We start from the raw sequence: 23,781 nt of genomic DNA, 5'->3' as shown, positions 1-23,781 counted from the left end.
ATGATTTCTCTCTAGGAACTGATCCGTCATCAGTATTGTGGAATAATTCTAATGTTAAGGTAAAATTTGAATGGAGAAAGCTGATCCCAGAGCAGAGATGCTTTTCTTTCCATCCTATCAGTATCGACACATGGTCTAACGATACATTTAGCAAACGCTTTCTCTACGTGCTTGTTTGGGAAACACTCTTAAAAAATGTGCTCGTATAATAACGATCATCGCAGTGCTTAAGTTACATCGCAACTGGGAAACGAGGCCCTGGGCAATTCATGTCAGCATGTCAAAACATTGATGTGAGGGGAATTTATGTTTTTTTGGTAAATGTTTCGAACTATGAGAGAATCCATGAATTATGTTTGTTGAAAAGAAGAAAGGGAGAGCTGTATTTCAAACCTATTTTGTGACTTCCTAGGTCAAGCCATGGGGGGTATACAGTATTGTATAGAGTATACTGCCAGTATACATTAAATTCCCAGATTATAATGTCATATGCTTTTCTTAAAGCATCAAATTTAGCATTTTGTTAGGAATATTGTTCAATCAAAGAAAGACTTGGCTATTGCAAAGATTCTGTTTGCTCTATTGCATCACTTCCTCTTACCAAAAGAATAACCCCATATTGTATGACATCATCAGTATCGTGTAATAATACTGCCCCTGTGATGGGGCTGGTTGTCACAAGTGGACAGAGTGTGTTTGATGACTCATAACTCCATGTTGGAATGAGATATGAGGATAAAAAGGGTCCCCATTTCAACCAAAGACATTGGTTTCCTCATAAGATATTGTCACGTTGGTATGAAGGATCGGGAGACAGGCGCAGGAATGCGTAATAGTTTTTTTTTTTTTTCCCCAAATGACAGCATGCCGTGTTTAAGTTACAGGGACAAAGACCAAACAAACATGTATACAAAACACAGGGTTGAGACCGTAATAAAAGAGCGAGGATACATCGAATAAATACACCAGGACGAGACCAGTAACACACACGCACACAATGATTCCACACGGGACGAAAACCGTAATCATCTGCACAATCCACAATGGCACGAAAGCAAACACAACATAGCACAGGTACTCACACGCACCAACGGACATTGTGACAATAATCGACCGGATACTGGTGAACAAAGGGCACATTTATACAATTACTAATCACTGGGAATAGGAACCAGGTGTGTGTAAGGACAGTTCCGGAGGGGTCCGTGACAGATATACTGGTGATGCGAAATACAAACCAGAGTAAAAAGTGACAACCAACCCCAGTCCCCCCTACTAATGTGCTGGGTGGACACAGCACCCCAAACACACAGACATTGGTTTCCTCATAAGATATACTGGTGATGAGAAATACACACCATAGTAAAAAGTGACAACCAACCCCGGTCCCCCCTATTAATGTGCTGGGTGGACACAGCACCCCAAACACACAGGGTGTATTCAGGTGGTGACAATGTAATGTAAAGGTAAAGGAATCTGTTACTTTATTGTAACTAATCCCTATTCATTTTATAACAGTTTTACTGAAGCCAGTTCAGCTGCTAAGCAGTTAACTTCAGAGAGTAATAAATGTTTGAGGCAGTTATATCGCTGTCAGCAATATGAGTGGATAAGATTATTGAAATACTGTACTGGTGATGTGTCATAAGAATCCTACTGGACCGTTTTAGCCAACTGAAATGTGAGACAAATAAAAGCGCCTCGAGAATCTTTTTAATAGATCATACTGTAGATAAATAACACATTAGATTTAACGGTTTTATAAGCTGTTATTTAAAGCCTAAATGTGTCCGTTCAAGCTTTCAAATATTAATTTAATGTGGTTCCACCAGGGTGATAAATCAAATTAAGCAAAGCACGAGGTAAAGGTGAGGAGACAGTTCAGATGTGTTTACAAGATAAACAATATCAATAACAGGTGAACATATATATAAAGTTGTTGATGAGGATTAATGCCACTAAAATGGAACTAAATCAGGTCAGATTAGACTAGTATTTTAGTTGTAGTGGGGCAACATGGACTCAGTCCATTACAGTATATGAGGTTCAGTAGAAGCAACATGGACTCACTCCATTACAGTATATGAGGTTCAGTAGAAGTAACATTGGGATGAATTAAACTTTGGGATGAATTAAACATTGGGATGAATTAAACATTGGGATGAATTAAACTTGTAATTATTAGTAATGACATCTCTCATTTACGTAAAATCAGTGAAATTCAATTCAGAGACAAATATGACATTAAAAAGTCATGTAATGGGAGTGTGGTGCTCCTGGAAGTGGGAGGTGCTAGTGAGACACAGACACACAGAGGTCTCTCATCCAATTCATGTCCTTTCCCAGAGTGGTCCATAATTAACTTTTGCCTGGTTGGCACTTCCAACCAGATATAAGGAGGCTGAGGCCCCAGCATCCATAAGCCAGATACCTTCTTCCTCTGTGGTAAGACCTCTCCACCTCCTTAGATTTGTTTATTTGTCTCATCTTTGCACTCAGCAACGGAGGCAGTAGCTAACTGCACTGTTTGAATTGAGTGCTGCATGTCTCTTGTAAGATTTGACCATATGCAATCAAGTGCCATTGGTTTTCTTTAAATGTGCATTACTTAAAATCTGTAACTTCCTTTTATGGACTAAAGTGGTGCTCCTCTACCTGTTTGTAAATTAAGGGAGTAGTCTAGAATGCCACTGGGTTATCAGGGGTAATTATTTCAGTAGTAAAGTGAGATGCCATTAGGAAAATGAAAGTTAGCAGTTGCACCTGTAGTTTAAATTTACATGGCTTTAATTATTTAGTTAAATGTGTTTTAGACATTCAGGGGTTAAAATTAAAAAGTTAAAAAGGATTTAGACTTGTGCTTTTTCACAACATTCAATTTGCTACACTCCAGTCATTATTGTGAGCCCTCTTCCCCTCAGCAGCCTCCACTGCTTTAGACTTGTGCGTTTTTACAACACATTATGTTTCACAGGGTCCTCTAAGAAGTACACATTCATCTGTAGGAGGGGAAAAAGAAGGTGAGACACGGTTTGACTCTTCACATAAAAAGTGATGAAAATATTCTGAGAGAGATACCACTCACCTAACTCTGTTGACTGGGGAGGAAGCATCACAGAGTCAATCATGTTTCTTGTTTCATCTCTTTCCTAGTTATCCGTCACCATGAGTACGGACGCTGAGATGCAAATCTACGGCAAGGCTGCCATATACCTCCGTAAGCCTGAGAGGGAAAGGATTGAGGCACAAACCGCACCCTTTGATTCAAAGAACTCCTGCTATGTGACAGACAAGGCGGAGCTGTACCTTAAGGGTCTGGTCACTGCCAGGGCCGACGGGAAGTGTACTGTAACAGTCACGAAACCTGACGGCACTAAGGAGGTAAGTCTGATCTGAAAAGTAGTCAAGTTCAAGTTTGTGGAATTACTCTGTTTCATGAAAAATCATCAAAATGATAAAAAACATTTCAATATAAAATCTTTAACAAAATATATATTATGAAGCATTAAAAAAAAAATCAGTAATAACAGATAGATTAAACATGTATTTGTTTTTGTAAACAGAATATAACCTTCAAACACATCATGTTTAAAGCTGTTATTTAAAATTGGCATGGAATGTTTGATATTTACAGGTCAAGAATCTCCAGATATGTGTCAGTGGGTGATAACAAAGTAGTTGGATTAAATGTGGATATACAATTTTTTAAAGACTAAACTTTTAAAAGCATTCAGTCATGTCCAGTTTGATCTGTGTGTAACCTAGATTTCTGACTGTTTCAGGAAGGAAAAGAGTTCAAAGATGCAGACATCTATGAGATGAACCCCCCTAAGTACGACAAGATTGAGGACATGGCCATGATGACCTACCTGAATGAAGCCTCTGTGTTGTATAACCTCAAAGAGCGTTATGCAGCATGGATGATCTATGTAAGAAACCTGCACATACAAACACACACATACATGAACATAATAAATACACACATACAGTACTACACACACATGAAGATAATAAATACACACATACAGTACTACATAAGTGAACGGTAGAAACCAAAACATATCAATACAGTAGACCCACATCAGTAAACCAAAGTAGACCCACATCAGTAAACCAAAGTACACCCACATCCTCACATAATTCCAGGTAAAAGTACATCTGACTTTACTAATCCCCTCATTTAATTTAATCACTTTCATCCAGACCTACTCTGGGCTCTTCTGTGCCACGGTGAACCCCTACAAGTGGCTCCCTGTGTACGACGCAGAGGTTGTCAACGCCTACAGAGGGAAGAAGAGGATGGAGGCTCCACCCCATATCTTCTCCGTCTCTGACAACGCCTTTCAGTTCATGATGATTGGTACGATATCTCATGGATGGATCAATCAATCACATTTATTTATAAAGCGATTTTTACATAAGCAGATGTCAGAAAGTGCTTGTACAGAAACGCAGCCTAAAACCGCAAACAGCAAGCAATGCAGATGTAGAAGGAAAAGCTAGAGGGGAACCAGGCTCTGAGGGGTGGCCAGTCCTCTTCTGGCTGTGCCGGGTGGAGATTATAAGAGTATATGGCCATTAAGGCCAGATCGTTCTACAAGATGTTCAAACATTCGTTAGATGACCAGCAGGGTCAAATAATTATCACAGTGGCTGTAGAGAGTGCAACAGGTCAGCACCTCAGGAGTAAATGTCAGTTGGCTTTTCATAGCCGAGCATTCAGAGATCGAGACAGCAGGTGAGGTAGAGAGACAGAGAGAGAGAGATGGTTGGTTGGTTGGATGGCTGTCCATTAAGTGCGTATGTCTCTCAAAGTCCATTAAGTGATGATGGATAGATGGATGGATGCATCAATGGAAATTGAAATATGCTTCAGAGACGGTATCTACTGTTTTCTAGTCTAGGTAATAACAGTTTGCTGGGAATATTTGATATCACTACCCTTGAATGGAAAATGTTCCAAATTGAAATTCGTGATGATGCTATGAATGAAATAATGTCCCCTGAATGTTGCTTGAGTATGATAAGCAATGTGTTTTTTGGTTCCAGATAAGGAGAACCAGTCCGTCCTGATTACGTAAGTTGTTTACTAAAATGTCACTTGAGAAAGTGTTTCTATTGTAATAAGTTGTGTCACTTGGTGTGATGAAATACATGACAATATGAATGGATTAGAGCATTAGGTTATGTGTAATAACGAGTCGATGAGAAGGATTATTTGTTAAAGACTTATGTCAGAACACAGGTTAACAGTGTATTTTTCTACGCTATTTCTTAGTGAAAGCCAATCTGACACTCAAACATGTAACTAAAACCCCTCTTTCTCTGTCATATAAACCAGCGGAGAATCCGGTGCAGGAAAGACTGTCAACACCAAGCGTGTCATCCAGTACTTTGCCACCATTGCAGTGTCTGGGGCCAAGAAGGAAGCAGAACCTGGCAAAATGCAGGTAAGTTGTTCTTATGTTTGCCTTTTTAACACATTTCAGTTTGGTTAGCTGTGTAAACTGTTTTTCCTGTGGTGAATCATGTTTCAAGCTATTGAGAAAAACTAACTTTAAGATGTTACCAGTTTTTGAGCAACTTATGTTTGTCTCAATCAGGGGTCTCTTGAGGATCAGATCATTGCAGCTAACCCTCTGCTGGAGTCTTACGGTAATGCCAAGACAGTGAGGAACGACAACTCGTCTCGCTTTGTAAGTATGAAGGGCATACTGTGGAAAATACCTTATATTGGAAAAATGTAATTCAGTAGTCCCCATTCGTTATACAGATGTACAATTTAATTTTGATCACTGATTTGTTGCTGAAAATTCAAACTTGTAATGTATTCGAGGTTCTAAAATTGTCATTTCCATCTTTAAAATTGAATCATAATTCACATTTCCTGTTGCTGCAGGATTATTTTCCTGCTGTAGCAAACTGGATCCTATATCTGTATCAAAAGATCCAACATCTGTCCAACAAACTGTAACGTTTAAAGGGGTCAATCAAATTAATATGATAGATTAATTTGTTGGCCTATTTCTAACCCCCATGCTCTACTACAGGGTAAATTCATCAGGATTCACTTCCAAGCTGGTAAACTGGCTAAAGCTGACATTGAAACCTGTGAGTTAATTTTGATTGTTTCTCAATACTTTCCAAAATGCACACATCATTTTTTGGGGAGATCATTCAATTTAAATGTATCTCATGTTCTCTCTCTTGTTCTCTCGATCTCGCTCTCCTTTTTCTCTCTCTCTTTGTGTCGTTCACTCTCTCTCGCTCTCAGACCTGCTGGAGAAGTCCAGAGTCTCCTTCCAGCTGCCCGATGAGAGAGGCTACCACATCTTCTTCCAGATGATGACAGGCCACAAACCTGAGCTAGTTGGTACGACAAAGTAGAGGTTCATGGGAAATTATTCCCACCCCCATCTATGGAATATATACAAAATATTCATAGTCCACACTAATAATACTATTACAATGATTACATCCAAGGTAACAAGGCATCTAGACATGGGACAGGTCTTTGGGAAATATCTATCAAGTAATACACTGTGATGCACTAGTCCACAAGTCTCAGTCTCCTCTTTTGATGCTATTCATTATATACTACATGTATCATTGAGTCCATCTATTGAGTAACGGAGGGAGAGATAATGTCAAGTAGGAGAGCAGAATTCAAATTTACCTGACAAGCTGTTCTCCATTGTCCACAGAAATGGCGCTCATCACCACCAACCCCTACGACTTCCCCATGTGCAGTCAGGGACAGATCACTGTGGCCAGCATCAACGACAATGAAGAGCTGGATGCCACAGATGTGAGTCAAACAAAGGGTTAACCAAACTCTAGATATGGAATGGATAGGACCACCATATACACTGAATGTACTGTGAAATTCCAACTTGGTGGCAGCTGGGAATTTTCATGTGTTTTTGTTTGATACTAAATGCCTTGTTAGTTAGGCATGTGCCTCAAGGAACTATTCATGCCTTCCACAAGAGAGCACCACTAAGTGTCCTGTGGAACTGTGTAAAACAAATGTGCTGCCATCTACTAACGTGTTTGCCAAGCATAATCATGTGGAACAGAGAAGCCAGTCAAATCTATCTATCCCATTTGTTCTGCAGTGAGCAGCACAGAACTGTAGTGTAATTGACCAAACTACAGTTCAGTTCATCACTGTTGTACTTCCTCTTTAATGCCAGGATGCCATTACAATCCTGGGCTTCACTAATGAAGAGAAGGTTGGCATCTACAAGCTGACAGGAGCTGTATTGCACCATGGAAACTTGAAATTCAAGCAGAAGCAGCGTGAGGAGCAGGCCGAGCCAGACGGCACAGAGGGTGAGTCCCACTCATAGATATACAATATGTAGAGCATTAGTCCCATTCCCAGTCTCCAACATAGAAATAGAACACCTAAGACAGACAGTGCCACATGAACGTCAGGCAGGAGAACAAATTCCAACCTCCAAAATGTAGGTGAATCAAAACCTAACCCACAAAGAAGTTAACCAAACTATTTTGTCAGTGTGAAATCAGAAACAAGTGATCTTGTGTCCCTGAGTCTGTTGTTGTTGGTTCTCTCTCCAGTGGCTGATAAAATCGCCTACCTGCTGGGCCTGAACTCAGCTGAGATGTTGAAGGCTCTGTGCTACCCAAGAGTGAAGGTCGGCAACGAGTATGTGACCAAGGGACAGACTGTGCCTCAGGTAAGGCGGCCAAACAAATCTAAAATTTTCTGAGCACAGGAATTATTTTGGGGACGAGTGCATTGCTTTTGTTTTTCCCAAGCTTGTATCACCTTATCACTAGACATGGTCAATATCTCATGTATTAATTTGAGGTATTATCATTGCAGGTTAATAACTCAGTCAGTGCTCTGGCTAAGTCCATCTATGAGAGGATGTTCTTGTGGATGGTCATCCGGATCAATGAGATGTTGGACACCAAGAATCCAAGACAGTTCTATATCGGTGTGCTTGACATTGCCGGGTTTGAGATCTTTGATGTGAGTATGAGACCAGAACAAGACAATTAGATGTGATTGAGATGGATTACAGTCTTGTATGATGAAATGATCCCTTTTAAAATTCCATCAACAGTATAACAGCATGGAGCAGCTGTGCATCAACTTCACCAATGAGAAACTGCAACAGTTTTTCAACCACACCATGTTCGTCCTGGAGCAAGAGGAGTACAAGAAGGAGGGAATCATCTGGGCCTTCATTGACTTCGGCATGGACTTGGCTGCCTGCATTGAGCTTATTGAGAAGGTAAGATGTCTGTGAGGATTATAATGGACAGTAACAGCAAAGCTCATATGGAGCGCTGTGTGATATATTATCACAGTGGTAGAACATATACAGTATTAAAATCACTGGGGCTGCCAATCGAGTCCAAAAAATCCATAATACAACCTGTGTTGTGATAATTACGTTGTTTGCTCTATAACCTGTTAGTTTAAATGCTTTGACACCAAGATATGGGGCAGCAGGTAGCCTAGTGGTTAGAGCGTTGGACTAGTAACAGAAAGGTTGCAAGATCAAATCCCCGAGCTGACTAGGTAAAAATCTGTCGTTCTGCCCCTGAACAAGGCAGTTAATTCACTGTTCCTAGGCCGTCATTGAAAATAAGAATTTGTTCTTAACTGACTTGCCTAGTTAAATAAGGGTAAAATAAAACAATATATACAGGCCTAAGGCTGAGACAATAAGACACAGTGGCAGAATAAATTCAACAACACCTTTGTTTCATCACAAAACCGGAGAGCAACATCTGTCCAGTGGAGTCCATAATGAATGTAACAACAGTTACATGACCTACAACATGGTCAGTCAAGTACATTTTTCTGCCATTTTCGGACCACTAAACATCTATTGACTTAGAACCACGGAGAGTTACCGCAATTCAGAAAGATAACAGGAGCTGCCTCCCTCCACTATTCCAGCACCATTTCAATTTCAACATTTCAACATCATCAAATCACCTATGCTTAGTCTACAGTGAAAACGAAATTATTCCAAAAACGATTTTAGTCCAATCAACGTAAGCTAAATGTGTTTGTCCATGTTACTAATGTGTGTGTTTGTGTGAGTAAGTTGAAAAACATGTTGACTCACCCTACTTAGAGAGAAACGCCAATACCATCCTCCTCTCTTTCATGTTGCAGAAACTTAAAAGCTTTTAAAAAATGTTCTAAGCTACCTGGCTAAAATGCTTGCTTGCTATTCTAACTTCCTTTCCTGGGCAACGATTAGCTAGTAAACATCTAGCTACATATTGAACTTCCATACTCTCAGGCCAAAAGCACAATGTATTCATTTTATAGTTGGATCAGAATTGGTGTTACAATTATTGGCCAGTACAGAGAATTAAGTAAAACTACGAGTACAAATCCCTATCTCCATCCAAAGCTAATTTAGGAAAGGACCCATTTTAGCTAGCTAGCTATCCTCCAGGGGAAAACAACGCAATGAGATGCAACAATTGAAGTTTTTCTTTCTGTCAATGACGTTGGGCTTGATTTGGTGTGAAGCCAAATCCAAACTGGCTTCACTTGACACGGTTTTTGGTGCACCAGGACCATTCACAGATTAGCTCACTCAGTTTAGCTCAACTCTGATTCGCTGTAATTGTACACGAAAAAAAATATCAAGGGAGGCCAAATGATCACTGGCTTCTCTTGCATTCAATGATACAATACCATACTCTTTTTGACCAGACAGCATCAGATAGAAGGGCTACACATACAGAGACAGAGGGGTGCCGTTTTGTTCACCCGGATGCTTTACCTGGAGTGATACATTCAGCCTCTTGCTAAGCGAGACGAAAGATACATTATATTATGTCCATTTTTGGGGGGAAGCCTCACTTCCCTTGGCACCCATTAATATATGCCACTAACTGTTGAGAACTCAATATGTTTCCTATTATGTGTCCCTAAATGAATATAATCCTATAATAGCATATTTACTAAATGTAAATATCACTAATTTGAAATCTCTTTTCGTAAAGCCATTGGGCATCTTCTCCATCCTTGAAGAGGAGTGCATGTTCCCCAAGTCTTCAGACACCACCTTCAAGGACAAGCTGTACGCCCAGCATCTTGGCAAAACAAATGCGTTTGAGAAACCCAAGCCTGCCAAAGGCAAGGCAGAGGCCCACTTCTCCCTGGTGCACTACGCCGGAACTGTGGACTACAACATCACTGGGTGGCTGGAGAAGAACAAGGACCCCCTGAACGACTCAGTTTGTCAGCTGTACCAGAAGTCCGCAGTCAAAATTCTGGCTGCCCTGTATCCCCCTCCCCCTCCTGAGGGTAAGACTAGCATCACATCACAATATTTAACTACATACTAGTTATAACTCAGACCCAAATGTTCTTTAAAGCCTTTCAATGTATTACAATTTCTCAGGGTTTATCACCTGGTTGATTTACTCATACACCTGGTTAATTTAACAAAACAATATATGTTATTTTAAACAATCTCATTGGCAGCATTTGCCTCTAGATAAGTGTGAAGTTAACCAGAGATTCTCTGGTTTATAATTAGTGTGTTTGCTGAAGACAAGACCACTCTAGATTTCTTACATATTCTTATTATTATTCTATTTATTCCACCTGCTCTAGGAAATGTACTTTTCTAGTTATCTTTAACTTTTCCCCATTTTAACAGATAAAGCCAAGAAAGGAGGCAAGAAGAAGGGTGGCTCCATGCAGACTGTGTCCTCCCAGTTCAGGGTGAGCTTTTGAAATGTGTATATTCAGTCCTTCAAAAGGTGCATTGATTATCATAAATGAGAACATGGTTTGTAACCCTCTTACAGGAGAACTTACATAAGCTGATGACCAACTTGAGGAGCACTCATCCTCACTTTGTGCGCTGCCTGATCCCCAACGAGTCAAAGACTCCAGGTACAGGAAATATTGAGTTAAATATGTCATCTTATCAGTACAGTATCAGTAACCTTAACGATTCCAATATAGAACCTGTTTATGAGTATTAAAAGAGAATTGTTTTGTTTTACCAGGTCTGATGGAGAACTTCCTGGTTATCCACCAGCTCAGGTGTAATGGTGTACTGGAGGGTATCAGGATCTGCAGAAAGGGATTCCCCAGCAGAATCATCTATGCTGACTTCAAACAGAGGTACATACGTGCAAGCACACACACCACATACAATATCTGCTCCAAGGGTTTTCCCTACCTACATATTACAACTTGACATGTTAAAAATGTTTCCTCATTCAGGTACAAAGTACTGAATGCCAGTGTCATCCCTGAGGGCCAGTTCATGGACAACAAGAAGGCTTCTGAGAAGCTGCTTGGGTCCATTGATGTGAATCACGAGGATTACAAGTTTGGACACACCAAGGTCAGTCAAAAACCCCCAGTAAAAGCTGACAACAAAACACAACTGGAATAATAATTTAAACCGGTACCATATAAAATCTCTCCAGGTGATCTATCCATCCTTTTGTTCTTTCTTCTTAATTTAACTAATGGAAAAGGGGGGAAAACATTGTGTTTTTTTCTTCAGTCCTTCATCACAGGTATAGAAGAGAAACTAAAGTCATCATCATGTGCATTGTGTTATAGTGGTATGGCTGCAGTTATCTGTATCTGTGTACATTATTAATCTACAACTGTACAATAACTAACAACTTAGAAACAACCCATCCCATGGTTTGTTTGTAACCATAGCAAAGTTAATGTTGTTTAAATCAATCAAGTGGTGTTGTTCCCATCTTTTGATTCAACCCTTTCTATCTGTCACCATCTGTGGTTCCATTGACCATGTTAACCTGTGTCTCAGGTGTTCTTCAAAGCCGGTCTGCTGGGTGTCCTGGAGGAGATGAGAGATGAGAAGCTGGCCACTCTGGTCGGCATGGTCCAGGCTCTCAGCCGTGGATTCCTCATGAGGAGAGAGTTCACCAAGATGATGGAGAGGAGGTGAGGAATAGTAGACATCTTGGCAAAGCTTTCTGTCAACCACCTGTATCTAATGCATTATGATTACATACTGTATATGCTGTGAGTTGTTCAGAATGAGAAAGTATATCTTATAATTCTCTACTACAGCTTTTGAGTTCATTCATTTAATCCAGAAATGGATGTAGCAACTAAGGATTCTAGCTTAATAGCTGCAGTTTGAGACTTGGCTGTTCAATTGTCATTTAAATGTGTGGTATTTACCCATTCATACTTGGAAGAATATAAAATGTCTCATGAGCTTAGAATGCATGACCTGTCAGTCCTCATCTAGAGAACTGTGTATGAATTTAAGAGGGGTTACATTTCCCCTCTAGCCCCATTCCTTAGCTGTAAACAAACAGTGGCAGGTGGTTCTGTTTTGTTGTTCATCTAATCCCAGAATGTAGCTTTAAGCATGTCACTGACCATGTCACTCACCATGTCACTCTGTCCTTTCTGTCGACCAGAGAATCAGTTTACGCCATCCAGTACAACATCCGCTCATTCATGAATGTCAAAACCTGGCCATGGATGAAGTTGTACTTCAAGATCAAGCCCCTGCTGCAGAGCGCTGAGACTGAGAAGGAGCTGGCCAACATGAAGGAGAACTATGAGAAGATGACGACAGACCTGGCCAAGGCTCTGTCCACGAAGAAGCAAATGGAGGAGAAGCTGGTGGCCCTGACACAGGAGAAGAACGACCTGGCACTCCAAGTAGCATCTGTGAGTGAAAAAACAACAATCATCACAGGCAAATTTACATACACATGAATACAAATCCATATGAACACACATTTGTATTGCCAATGTTATATATCTCATGAATTTCTATTGATTTGCTCTGACCTCTGAGTAAAATGTATATTTTAATACACAAAGTGAGGCCTCTGATTTGTTTACTCCTGTTCTGAAACCAGGAAGGAGAGAGTCTGAACGATGCTGAGGAAAGGTGTGAGGGGCTCATCAAGAGCAAGATCCAGCTGGAGGCCAAACTCAAAGAGACGACCGAGAGGCTGGAGGATGAGGAGGAGATCAATGCTGAGTTGACTGCCAAGAAGAGGAAGCTGGAGGATGAGTGCTCTGAGCTGAAGAAGGACATTGATGACCTGGAGCTCACCCTGGCCAAAGTGGAGAAGGAGAAGCACGCCACTGAAAACAAGGTCTTGGGTCTTACAGTCTAACCAAACAATAATCAACTCAAAACATAGTTTAACAGAAATGGAATTCATGTTGTATTGTGGGTGCAGGAAATATTAAGACACAACGGAGGAATTTCAGTTGTGGGGTACTCCCAACATTCATTGCATGTTCTGATCCCCCTCATTTATGACTTCCATTCAGTACACTGGCATGGTGAACACTGACATCTAGTGTTGAATATAGTACAGTAATTGTTGATGCTGTGCGAATCTAAATTAAATGAATGCAATATATAACAAACTAAATCTCCCCTTTATGGTGAAGTGACCAAAGACTAATTTTGATGTGGCTGTTTTCAGGTTAAAAACCTGACAGAGGAGATGGCGTCTATGGATGAGAGTGTTGCCAAGCTGACCAAGGAGAAGAAAGCCCTCCAAGAGGCCCACCAGCAGACACTGGATGACCTGCAAGCAGAGGAGGACAAAGTCAACACTCTGACCAAGGCCAAGACCAAGCTGGAACAGCAAGTGGACGACGTGAGTGGAGTTTGACATTTTGGCCATGATAGTATGTAAGATGACATTATCTTCAGTTGTTTAGATTTTAATAATATGTGTTTTTATCTTCTAGCTTGAGGGTTCTCTGGAGCAAGAGAAGAAGCTCCGTATGGACCTTGAGAGATCCAAGAGAAAGCTGGAGGGAGATCTGAAACTGGCCCAGGAGTCCATAATGGACCTGGAGAATGACAAGCAGCAAGCTGATGAGAAAATCAAGAAGTAAACACAAACCTATGACTACAGTATTACCTGCTATAATGGTTGTTCTTGACTAATTCTTGTAATTATGAATTAGCATTTACATGTGATTCTTAAAAGCCAAATGAATGGTATGATTCTCTCCCTTTACACTATCAAACAAAAACTAACTCTGCAATCAACGTGTTTGTGTTTCTTAGGAAGGAGTTTGAGACCACCCAGCTCCTCAGCAAGGTTGAGGATGAGCAGTCTCTGGGAGCTCAGCTGCAGAAGAAGATCAAGGAACTCCAGGTCCAGTACAGGATATAAGCTCCAGTACAGAAAAGCACAGACTTGAATCATTTCCTTTAAAAAAATGGACACTTTTCTGTCAGCAGACAGTTTTCCAGGTGGCTTCTGATGGCTCAGTAGGTTGGAAGATGGTGTTTCTTGTTGGTGCTTCTTACCATCCCCACTCAGCCCTCAATGACATGTTAAAATGGCTTATATCTGGGCCTCCCGAGTGGCGCAGTGGTTAAGGGCGCTGGACTGCAGCGCCAGCTGTGCCATCAGAGACTCTGGGTTCGCGCCCAGGCCCTGTCGTAACCGACCGGGAGGTCCGTGGGGCGATGCACATTTGGCCTAGCGTCGCCCGGGTTAGGGAGTGGTTGGCCGGTAGGGATATCCTTGTCTCATCGCGCACCAGCGACTCCTGTGGAGAGCCGGGCTAACCAAGGTTGCCAGGTGCACGGTGTTTCCTCCGACACATTGGTGCGGCTGGCTTCCGGGTTGGATGTGTTAAGAAGCAGTGCGGCTTGGTTGGGTTGTGTATCGGAGGACGCATGACTTTCAACCTTCGTCTCTCCCGAGCCCGTACGGGAGTTGTAGCGATGAGATAAGATACTAAACAATTGGATACCACGAAACTGGGGAGAAAACGGTAACATTTAATAAATAATAATAAATACAATAAATACACAATGGCTTATATCCATCTAGAGTCCTCTGTCTAACTTCTTACCTTTGAGAGTTTGGCTCCTGCATGGGACACTGTCTACTGAATATATTATTGTAACTGGCTTTTTATTAAACACATTTTTGCAAAATATACATTCTATTTTTATTTTGTGAGTTTCAATTGTTTCAACTGTATTGTAGTGTTCATCCCCCCTGCTCCTGCCCCCTGTTCTAGGCCCGTATTGAGGAGCTGGAGGAGGAAATTGAGGCTGAGCGTGCTGCCAGGGCTAAGGTTGAGAAGCAGAGGGCCGATCTCTCCAGGGAACTTGAGGAGATCAGCGAGAGGCTGGAGGAGGCTGGAGGCGCCACTGCTGCTCAGATTGAGATGAACAAGAAGCGTGAGGCTGAGTTCCAGAAGCTGCGTCGTGATCTTGAAGAGTCCACCCTGCAGCATGAGGCCACAGCCGCCGCTCTGCGCAAGAAGCAGGCCGACAGTGTGGCTGAGCTCGGGGAGCAGATCGACAACCTGCAGCGCGTCAAGCAGAAGCTGGAGAAGGAGAAGAGCGAATACAAGATGGAGATTGATGACCTCTCCAGCAACATGGAGGCCGTCGCCAAGGCTAAGGTCAGTAGTGATGTTTTGGTCAATCAGTGTTGAGGAGGGTCAACTACATCACCATTCAAGTGACATGAAGTTGACAGGAGTCACATATATAACGTAATGATGGAACATGTTTCACTAACAGGGCAATCTGGAGAAGATGTGCCGTACTCTTGAGGACCAGCTGAGTGAGCTCAAGACTAAGAATGATGAGAATGTTCGCCAGGTCAACGACATCAGCGGACAGAGGGCCAGACTCCTGACAGAAAATGGTACCATCAACAATGAACAACAAGCCAATGCTTTCCTTCAGTAGAACACAACATGTATTAGGGGCTATATCCACATAGTTTCTACTGTACTATTCACCACCTAACATTGCCCTATGATACCTCAGAATCCATTTGAAATCTTAGAGAACAGAGACCCTATTAACAAGATGTTCCTCTGTCCCTGCAGGTGAGTTTGGCCGTCAGCTGGAGGAGAAGGAAGCCCTGGTGTCTCAGCTGACCAGAGGCAAACAGGCCTTCACCCAGCAGGTGGAGGAGCTGAAGAGGGCGATTGAGGAGGAGGTCAAGGTAAGGGACCCAAAATGTAGAGCTTAGAGCCATATCTTTACATAGTCGGTGACTACACCACCCTCAGACTCTTCTACTGTCTCTCCACCCTCAGAGACTTCTACTGTCTCTCCACCCTCAGAGACTCCTACTGTCTCTCCACCCTCCGAGACTCCTACTGTCTCTCCACCCTAAGAGACTAGTGTAACCAGGAGGACTATCTGTACATATTGGTGGCACAGACGCTGTTTCATCCTTTCCTACACTTAAATTACCCTTGCCTTACGATTGCGTCTGAAGCTGGGCTTGTAGCAAGGCTATCCTCACCATAAATCAAATCAAATCAAATGTATTTATATAGCCCTTCATACATCAGCTGATATCTCAAAGTGCTGTACAGAAACCCAGCCTAAACCCCCAAACAGCAAGCAATGCAGGTGTAGAAGCGCGGTGGCTAGGAAAGACTCCCTAGAAAGGCCAAAACCTAGGAAGAAACCTAGAGAGGAACCAGGCTATGTGGGGTGGCCAGTCCTCTTCTGGCTGTGCCGGGTGGAGATTATAACAGAACATGGCCAAGATGTTCAAATGTTCATAAATGACCAGCATGGTCGAATAATAATAAGGCAGAACAGTTGAAACTGGAGCAGCAGCACGGCCAGGTGGACTGGGGACAGCAAGGAGTCATCATGTCAGGTAGTCCTGGGTCATGGTCCTAAGGCTCACGTCCTCCGAGAGAGAGAGAGTAAGAGAGAATTAGAGAACGCACACTTAGATTCACACAGGACACCGAAAAGGACAGGAGAGGTACTACAGATATAACAAACTGACCCTAGCCCCCCGACACATTAACTACTGCAGCATAAATACTGGAGGCTGAGACAGGAGGGGTCAGGAGACACTGTGGCCCCATCCGAGGATAACCATAAGGCGATCTTTCTCCTGTATATTATGAGTACAGCGACTGCAATTAGAAGGCACAATGTTAATGTTAATGCTGGTGGAGGTCGTGTAGAACCATGTCCAGATAAAGTGTCAAGGGTGAAAAAGTTGAATGTAAAAAGTAGAGCGAGGGAAAAAATGTATATACAAAACGGTAATTAAAAAGTAAAACCGTAATTTTGGCAGGTAGCAAAGTAACGTTAGCAACAAACTGCACAGCTTCACGTAAACAAGTCCACATCATTTGTTTGACTATCTCACTCATCTCTCCTTGTCTTTCTTTCTCACAGGCTAAAAATGCACTGGCCCACGGTGTTCAGTCTGCCCGCCATGACTGTGACCTCCTGAGGGAGCAGTTTGAGGAGGAGCAGGAGGCCAAGGCAGAGCTGCAACGCGGCATGTCCAAGGCCAACAGTGAGGTGGCTCAGTGGAGGACTAAGTATGAAACTGATGCTATCCAGCGCACAGAGGAGCTGGAGGAGGCCAAGTGAGTTGCATGCAACAGAAAAACTCAAATATGGTGTGGATGGTGAGGGTGGTAGGGGGCTCTGAGAAAATGTTACATCAATATGTATTGAAACATATGTATCACTCCATAAAACCTCCATAAAACCTCCATACAACCTCTGTTGTCCAACAGGAAGAAGCTGGCCCAGCGTCTTCAGGATGCTGAGGAGACCATTGAGGCGACCAACTCCAAGTGCGCCTCCCTGGAGAAGACCAAGCAGAGGCTGCAGGGAGAGGTGGAGGACCTCATGATTGATGTTGAGAGAGCCAATGCATTGGCCGCCAACCTCGACAAGAAGCAGAGGAACTTTGACAAGGTGAAAATGAAAAAACCTCACCACAGACTGATATTTACTGTCTGCTATATGATTAATTGTATGAAATATGAATATGAAAATCCCATGGATTCTCCTAGGTTCTGGCAGAGTGGAAGCAGAAGTATGAGGAGGGCCAAGCTGAGCTGGAAGGAGCTCAGAAGGAGGCTCGCTCTATGAGCACTGAACTCTTCAAGATGAAGAACTCCTACGAGGAGGCTCTGGATCATCTGGAGACTCTGAAGAGAGAGAACAAGAACCTGCAACGTGAGCATTTGACGGCAAATCTATCATGTTTCATGAGCAATATTAATTGCTGTTAATAAATTCACTGTTATTATTATTCAATGTCAACTTCAGTGCATTGGCAATATCCACTGAAAATCTCCCAAGTGTAAACTGCTCCTGTGTGTGTGTGTGTGCAGAGGAGATCTCTGACCTGACTGAGCAGATCGGAGAGACTGGCAAGAGCATCCATGAGCTGGAGAAGGCCAAGAAGACCGTCGAGACAGAGAAGTCTGAGATCCAGACCGCTCTGGAGGAGGCTGAGGTACAAACTACAGTCCAATGATCCCTGTATTGGAGTTTATTGTAGTCATATATATTCAATTCCTACATCCAAATATACTGAACACAATTGGCCTGACTGCTTCTGTTTGTCCAGGGAACACTGGAGCACGAGGAATCCAAGATTCTGCGTGTGCAGCTGGAGCTGAACCAGATCAAGGGTGAGGTGGACAGGAAGATCGCAGAGAAGGACGAGGAGATGGAGCAGATCAAGAGGAACAGCCAGAGGGTGGTTGACTCCATGCAGAGCACCCTGGACTCTGAGGTCAGGAGCAGGAATGATGCCCTGAGGGTGAAGAAGAAGATGGAGGGAGACCTGAACGAGATGGAGATCCAGCTGAGCCACTCCAACAGGCAGGCCGCTGAGGCCCAGAAACAGCTGAGGAATGTCCAGGGACAGCTCAAGGTAAAGGGACTAGGACATCAGGCTCAAAAACCTGAACATGGAGAGGGATTTGTTTTTGAATCTGTGGAAAATAATACAACAGAGGATTTGAATAGAGTGGTTTATGTACGAAAGGTAGCGATACTGGGGAAATTCTTTGCAGTGAACATTTCTATCACTGATCGATCCTATCACCCTACTTCCACAAGTCCTAATGAACGTATGTCATTGTGAACCCCAGGATGCCCAATTGCACCTTGATGACGCCGTCCGTGTCGCGGAAGACATGAAGGAGCAGGCAGCCATGGTGGAGCGCAGAAACGGTCTGATGGTGGCTGAAATCGAGGAGCTGAGAGTTGCTCTGGAGCAGACAGAGAGAGGCCGCAAAGTGGCTGAGACTGAGCTGGTAGACGCCAGCGAGCGTGTTGGACTGCTGCACTCCCAGGTATGGGTCAAAAGCCATTTCTAATGAAACTCAACCAAGCATACAGTTTAAACACACCTGTAATTGGACCGTGCTTGCCTTAGATTTTCATAATTTCAGTCTCGTGACTTGCAAGTTCTCTTGAGAGTCAAACAAATCGTCTTGTTTCCTCCTTCAGAACACCAGCCTTCTGAACACCAAGAAGAAGCTGGAGACTGACCTGGTGCAGGTGCAGGGAGAGGTGGACGACATCGTCCAGGAGGCCAGGAATGCAGAGGAGAAGGCCAAGAAGGCAATCACTGACGTGAGTCCTTGAATTACATCAACTTGATTTGTCCCCAAGTGCCAATGGTAGCTGGGCTGGTTATGAACAACAAAGATCTCAGAGGGACATTATGATTGGTGCCAATTGGTGCATAAATTAAACAAACTACTATTCCAGGCGGCCATGATGGCTGAGGAGCTGAAGAAGGAGCAGGACACCAGTTCTCACCTGGAGAGGATGAAGAAGAACCTGGAGGTCACAGTCAAGGATCTGCAGCACCGCCTGGATGAGGCTGAGAATCTGGCCATGAAGGGAGGCAAGAAGCAGCTCCAGAAACTGGAGTCCAGGGTGAGATACCAGCAGGGTGGATTAGGGTGGATTGAAAGACTGATTGCTGGAAATGTATTTGATCATATAAAAAATAAACAGGAACATTGTTTAATGACTTGTTCTCACAATAACCCACCTAGATCAGGGGTTCCCAAACTTCTTTGCATCGGGGACCACCCCTTTTGTGATAGCGAATTCATCAGGGACCCCCTTCATAATATCAGAACACAACTCCTACTTTAAATTGCGATAAAAATAGCATCCATGCAGATTTCCTATGACTTCTTTAGTGCATGACTGGACTAACCAAGTCTCGGGCCCTGGGAAATAACATTTTTAAGTCCCACTCTTTGCATCAGAGAGAAAATGTTGCCGTTTTGAAGGTCATTTACTGTCACTCTACACATTTTGCCTTTGGACAAAGAGAAAATGTTGCAGTTTAAAACTTCAATTACAGTGAATTTAAGTTCATAACAAAACAAATTATATTAATTTTACACTTATTTAGTGGAGTTGATGCAGGACCTTTAAATACATTTTAATGTATTAATCTAGTTGCTTCATTCAGGCTTAATTGTCTCAGCAGACTTCTTCTAATCTGCCATTTCATTCATAATAATAATAATAATAATTCACAATAAGTATCAACACAGAATATAATATACATTCACCGGTTTAATGTCATAGTAATAATTTCTCTGTTGTTACTTCTCATTCACTTGCCGTTGCTAGGGAAGCTAGCGTTGCTATGCGGGGCTACCAGCTAGCAGGCTAATGGCTGAATTAGCTTGTTGGCTAGCGGACGTTAATAAGTTCATAAAACCTAAAAACACAACATAACATCTCAACAAACATATGTATATACTCAAGAAACATTACCGTCTTGAATATAGTGATTTTACACTCGCTTACCTTCAAAATAAAGGAAAAATATGTATTTATGTCGGTGCTTCTGTCTTGCTGTTGGCTCACTTGGCAAACTATTCCCAACTGCCAAAGCGCGAGCTCCATAATAGAACCAATGTCACAACATTAAAACATGCGAGTGGCGGCCTCTAGTTGCCGTACTGGTACTGCACCATACACCACAAAACGCATGACAAAATGGTTAAAGTCATATTTCAAAAACAAGAAGAATTGAGTTGTGAGCCTCCCAGACCTGTTGTTTAATCTAAGAGTTAATAACATAAATTGTGGATGAATAATATTATATTGTACAGTATTGCACCCTCTAAACATTTTCAAAAGATCCCGGGCTGTTTAATCTGTTCTTGCTATAAATATACATAAACAAATTGAAATGTAAATTCCACTTTCTGAACCACTGACCTAGATAATGAAAAGTTGTTGTTATTATTACAGCCCCCTTCAATTAACATTTTAAAAGAGTACATGGGAACAGATTACAATTGTGCCCCCTTGACTGGGTAGAAGACTATACCTCTTATACAAATATTTGTTACGATTTCACGACCAACCAATTCCTACGTTTATTTCTTCCACAAAGGTGCGCGAGCTCGAGACTGAGGTGGAGGCCGAGCAGAGAAGAGGTGTAGATGCAGTCAAGGGAGTCCGCAAGTATGAGCGCAGAGTCAAGGAGCTCACTTACCAGGTAAGAGAAAGTGCATTCTTCACACACTTGACACTAACACAGACAGGTTTGTGTATAAAACTATTGTGACACTGATTCTTTGCTCTTCTCCCACAGACTGAGGAGGATAAGAAGAACGTTAACAGACTTCAGGACCTGGTAGATAAGCTGCAGATGAAAGTGAAGGCCTACAAGAGGCATTCTGAGGAATCGGTGAGTCACAGACTCTGAGAGCATACATTCGAAAATGTAGTTTTTCTCTACAAAACGTAATGTGCATATGGTTTAGTTGAAGTGTTGCTACAGCACGCCAGTCAACAATGACAATTGATAGTGCAAGTCAATGCTGAAGAAATTATACTCATTTGTGAGTGTCCCCTATTCCAATGTGTTACCAACTTAAAGGAGAGGGGGTTGAATATTAATTAGCTGGTTAATTAACTGGTCTAGAATATTAAATAACTGGTCTAGTGATCGTGCTGGAGGTAGTGGCTTGTTCCCTCTCCCTTCTGCTGCCTTACCATCTATCTTCCTGTATACATTGCTATCCTAAATCTGCCAATATTTTTATTTGCTACCTGAAGCTTCAAACTTGAAATACTGATCTTCTGCTCTCCCTCTCTTTTCCTCACCCAGGAGGAAGCAGCAAACCAGCACATGTCTAAGTTCAGGAAGGTTCAGCATGAACTGGAGGAGGCTGAGGAGCGTGCTGACATCGCTGAGACTCAGGTCAACAAGCTCAGAGCCAAGACCCGTGACTCTGGAAAGGTACAGAACTGCTGCTAAACCTGTACCTGACTCATGTTCAGATATGACCACATCAACACCACCTATTCAGTCTTCTCAGAGGTCAATACAGACCTTTTACACTCACTCAATAAGCACATTTCAGGGAGAGAAAAAAACACACAAAAATTCAAGTTGGTAGTTCAAAATTGAAATTCCAACCTGAGCACTGAGCATTAAATGCTTGATCCAATATATTCTATCCATATATTTATGTTCATTATTATTACTGATCCATTATATTATTTATTTATTCTTACAGGGAAAAGAAGTTGCTGAATAAACAAGACCAAAGTATTGAAGATCAAAGTCTTACCATTTTCCTGTGATGCATAAAATATGATTTTCATGGTGAAATGTTGAACATTGATTAAAAACATGTGGATCTACATACACTTCCTTTGTGACTGTGGATTTATTACTCAGCAAACAGCTTTTTAATACCATAAAATATTGTACTTTAATTAATGGAGCAATCTGGGATTTGAACAACAATAGTGGTCACCCCGACAAAGCAGTTTGTATTTTTTGTAAACAGCTGAGAGATGAGGCTGAAGAAATGAAGCCACCCAAATTCTCAGACTGGGGTTTGGTTTCAAGTTTGTTGTTGCTTAGCCTTACTTTTACTGAATTCAATGTAGTTCTGCCATCCTCTGCATTTAAGCTGATGCTTTTTTCAAGGTAATGTTGGTAGATTGCCATTGGAGAGAATGACTAGTGTGTAAAAATCAGACACTGACTAGATATGCATGTCAATTTATAGCCTTTCCCCCCAGCCGTTTACAGTGCGATGTCTGACAACACAAGGCTATTCAATGGCTGACAGAGACTGAGTCAACTGATATCTAGACAGAAAAGTCAGTGAGAAGATAGTTTATGTAATCAGTATTTGTTCATCCAAATAAGACAGGAAGCAAATAGTCCTAGTATAAACTTTCTAAATGACCACATGGACATTTTACATCACAATTCCAGCTTTGCCAGAGTACGTGCAGCCATGAGTTCACCAGTCAAACTGCTAAGGTCAGAGGTTCCAGGACCATTCTAATCATTCTATTTCTATGGTCATAACCCTGTCATAGGGCACCACAACACACATACCGTGCCTTAGGAAAGTATTCAGACCCCTTGACTTTTTCCACATTTTGTTAAGTTAAAGCCTTATTCCAATATGTATTACATTGTTTTTTCCCCTCATTAATTTACACACAATACCCCATAATGGCAAAGCAAAAATAGTTTTAAATATTTTTTTTCATGTTGTAAAAAATAACAGAAATATCACATTTACATAAGTATTCAGACCCTTTACTCAGTACTTTGTTGAAGCACCTTTGGCAGCGATTACAGCCTTGAGTCTTCTTGGGGATGATGCTACTGGCTTGGCACACATGTCTTTATGGAGTTTCTCACATTCTTTGGCTTGCAAGCCTCCCGTTTCCCCTCCAAACATAACGATGGTCATTATGGCCAAACAGTTCCATTTTTGTTTCATCAGACCAGAGGACATTTCTCCAAAAAGTATGATCTTTGTCCCCTTGTGTACAGTCGTGGCCAAAGGTTTTGAGAATGACACAAATATTCATTTTCACAAAGTCTGCTGCCTCAGTTTGTATGATCGCAATTTGCATATACTCCATAATGTTATGAAGAGAGTTCAGATGAATTGCAATTAATTGCAAAGTCCCTCTTTGTCAGGCAAATTAACTGAATCCC

At 42.0% G+C, this 23,781-nt stretch overlaps 1 protein-coding gene across 1 annotated transcript; it reads left to right on the top strand.

Annotated features, from left to right (window-relative positions):
• The first annotated feature begins 2,968 nt into the window (after nucleotides 1-2,968).
• LOC109877615 (myosin heavy chain, fast skeletal muscle-like) lies at nucleotides 2,969-22,460 on the top strand. The gene is made up of 40 exons (XM_031811341.1): nucleotides 2,969-3,020; nucleotides 3,154-3,381; nucleotides 3,783-3,929; nucleotides 4,204-4,360; nucleotides 5,050-5,077; nucleotides 5,342-5,450; nucleotides 5,604-5,696; nucleotides 6,051-6,111; nucleotides 6,275-6,373; nucleotides 6,705-6,808; nucleotides 7,197-7,335; nucleotides 7,585-7,703; nucleotides 7,853-8,002; nucleotides 8,097-8,267; nucleotides 10,009-10,312; nucleotides 10,671-10,735; nucleotides 10,822-10,909; nucleotides 11,026-11,143; nucleotides 11,246-11,369; nucleotides 11,811-11,947; nucleotides 12,436-12,691; nucleotides 12,886-13,128; nucleotides 13,468-13,644; nucleotides 13,739-13,884; nucleotides 14,064-14,154; nucleotides 15,035-15,424; nucleotides 15,546-15,672; nucleotides 15,860-15,978; nucleotides 17,187-17,383; nucleotides 17,537-17,720; nucleotides 17,819-17,984; nucleotides 18,143-18,267; nucleotides 18,382-18,690; nucleotides 18,911-19,114; nucleotides 19,272-19,397; nucleotides 19,536-19,706; nucleotides 21,196-21,300; nucleotides 21,397-21,492; nucleotides 21,916-22,047; nucleotides 22,328-22,460. The coding sequence occupies exons 2-40, from the start codon at nucleotides 3,166-3,168 to the stop codon at nucleotides 22,346-22,348; spliced, it is 5,814 nt and encodes a 1,937-aa protein (XP_031667201.1). The 5' UTR covers nucleotides 2,969-3,020; nucleotides 3,154-3,165; the 3' UTR covers nucleotides 22,349-22,460.
• Nucleotides 22,461-23,781: the final 1,321 nt, after the last annotated feature.

The sequence above is a fragment of the Oncorhynchus kisutch genome, unplaced genomic scaffold, assembly GCF_002021735.2.
Source record: "Oncorhynchus kisutch isolate 150728-3 unplaced genomic scaffold, Okis_V2 Okis01b-Okis20b_hom, whole genome shotgun sequence".
In the NCBI taxonomy this organism is placed as follows: Eukaryota; Metazoa; Chordata; class Actinopteri; order Salmoniformes; family Salmonidae; genus Oncorhynchus; species Oncorhynchus kisutch.
Note: the sequence above shows the minus strand (reverse complement) of the source record. Positions and strands in the feature narration are given on the sequence as shown.

What these genes read in the sequence shown, in the direction of transcription:
- LOC109877615 (XM_031811341.1), top strand. Translation starts at nt 3,166, where the DNA reads ATGAGTACGGACGCTGAGATGCAAATCTACGGCAAGGCTGCCATATAC. An exon ending in CCACAAACCTGAGCTAGTTG is followed by an intron (nt 6,374 to 6,704) that starts GTACGACAAAGT and finishes CATTGTCCACAG; the next exon opens with AAATGGCGCTCATCACCACC. An exon ending in GCATTGAGCTTATTGAGAAG is followed by an intron (nt 8,268 to 10,008) that starts GTAAGATGTCTG and finishes CTTTTCGTAAAG; the next exon opens with CCATTGGGCATCTTCTCCAT.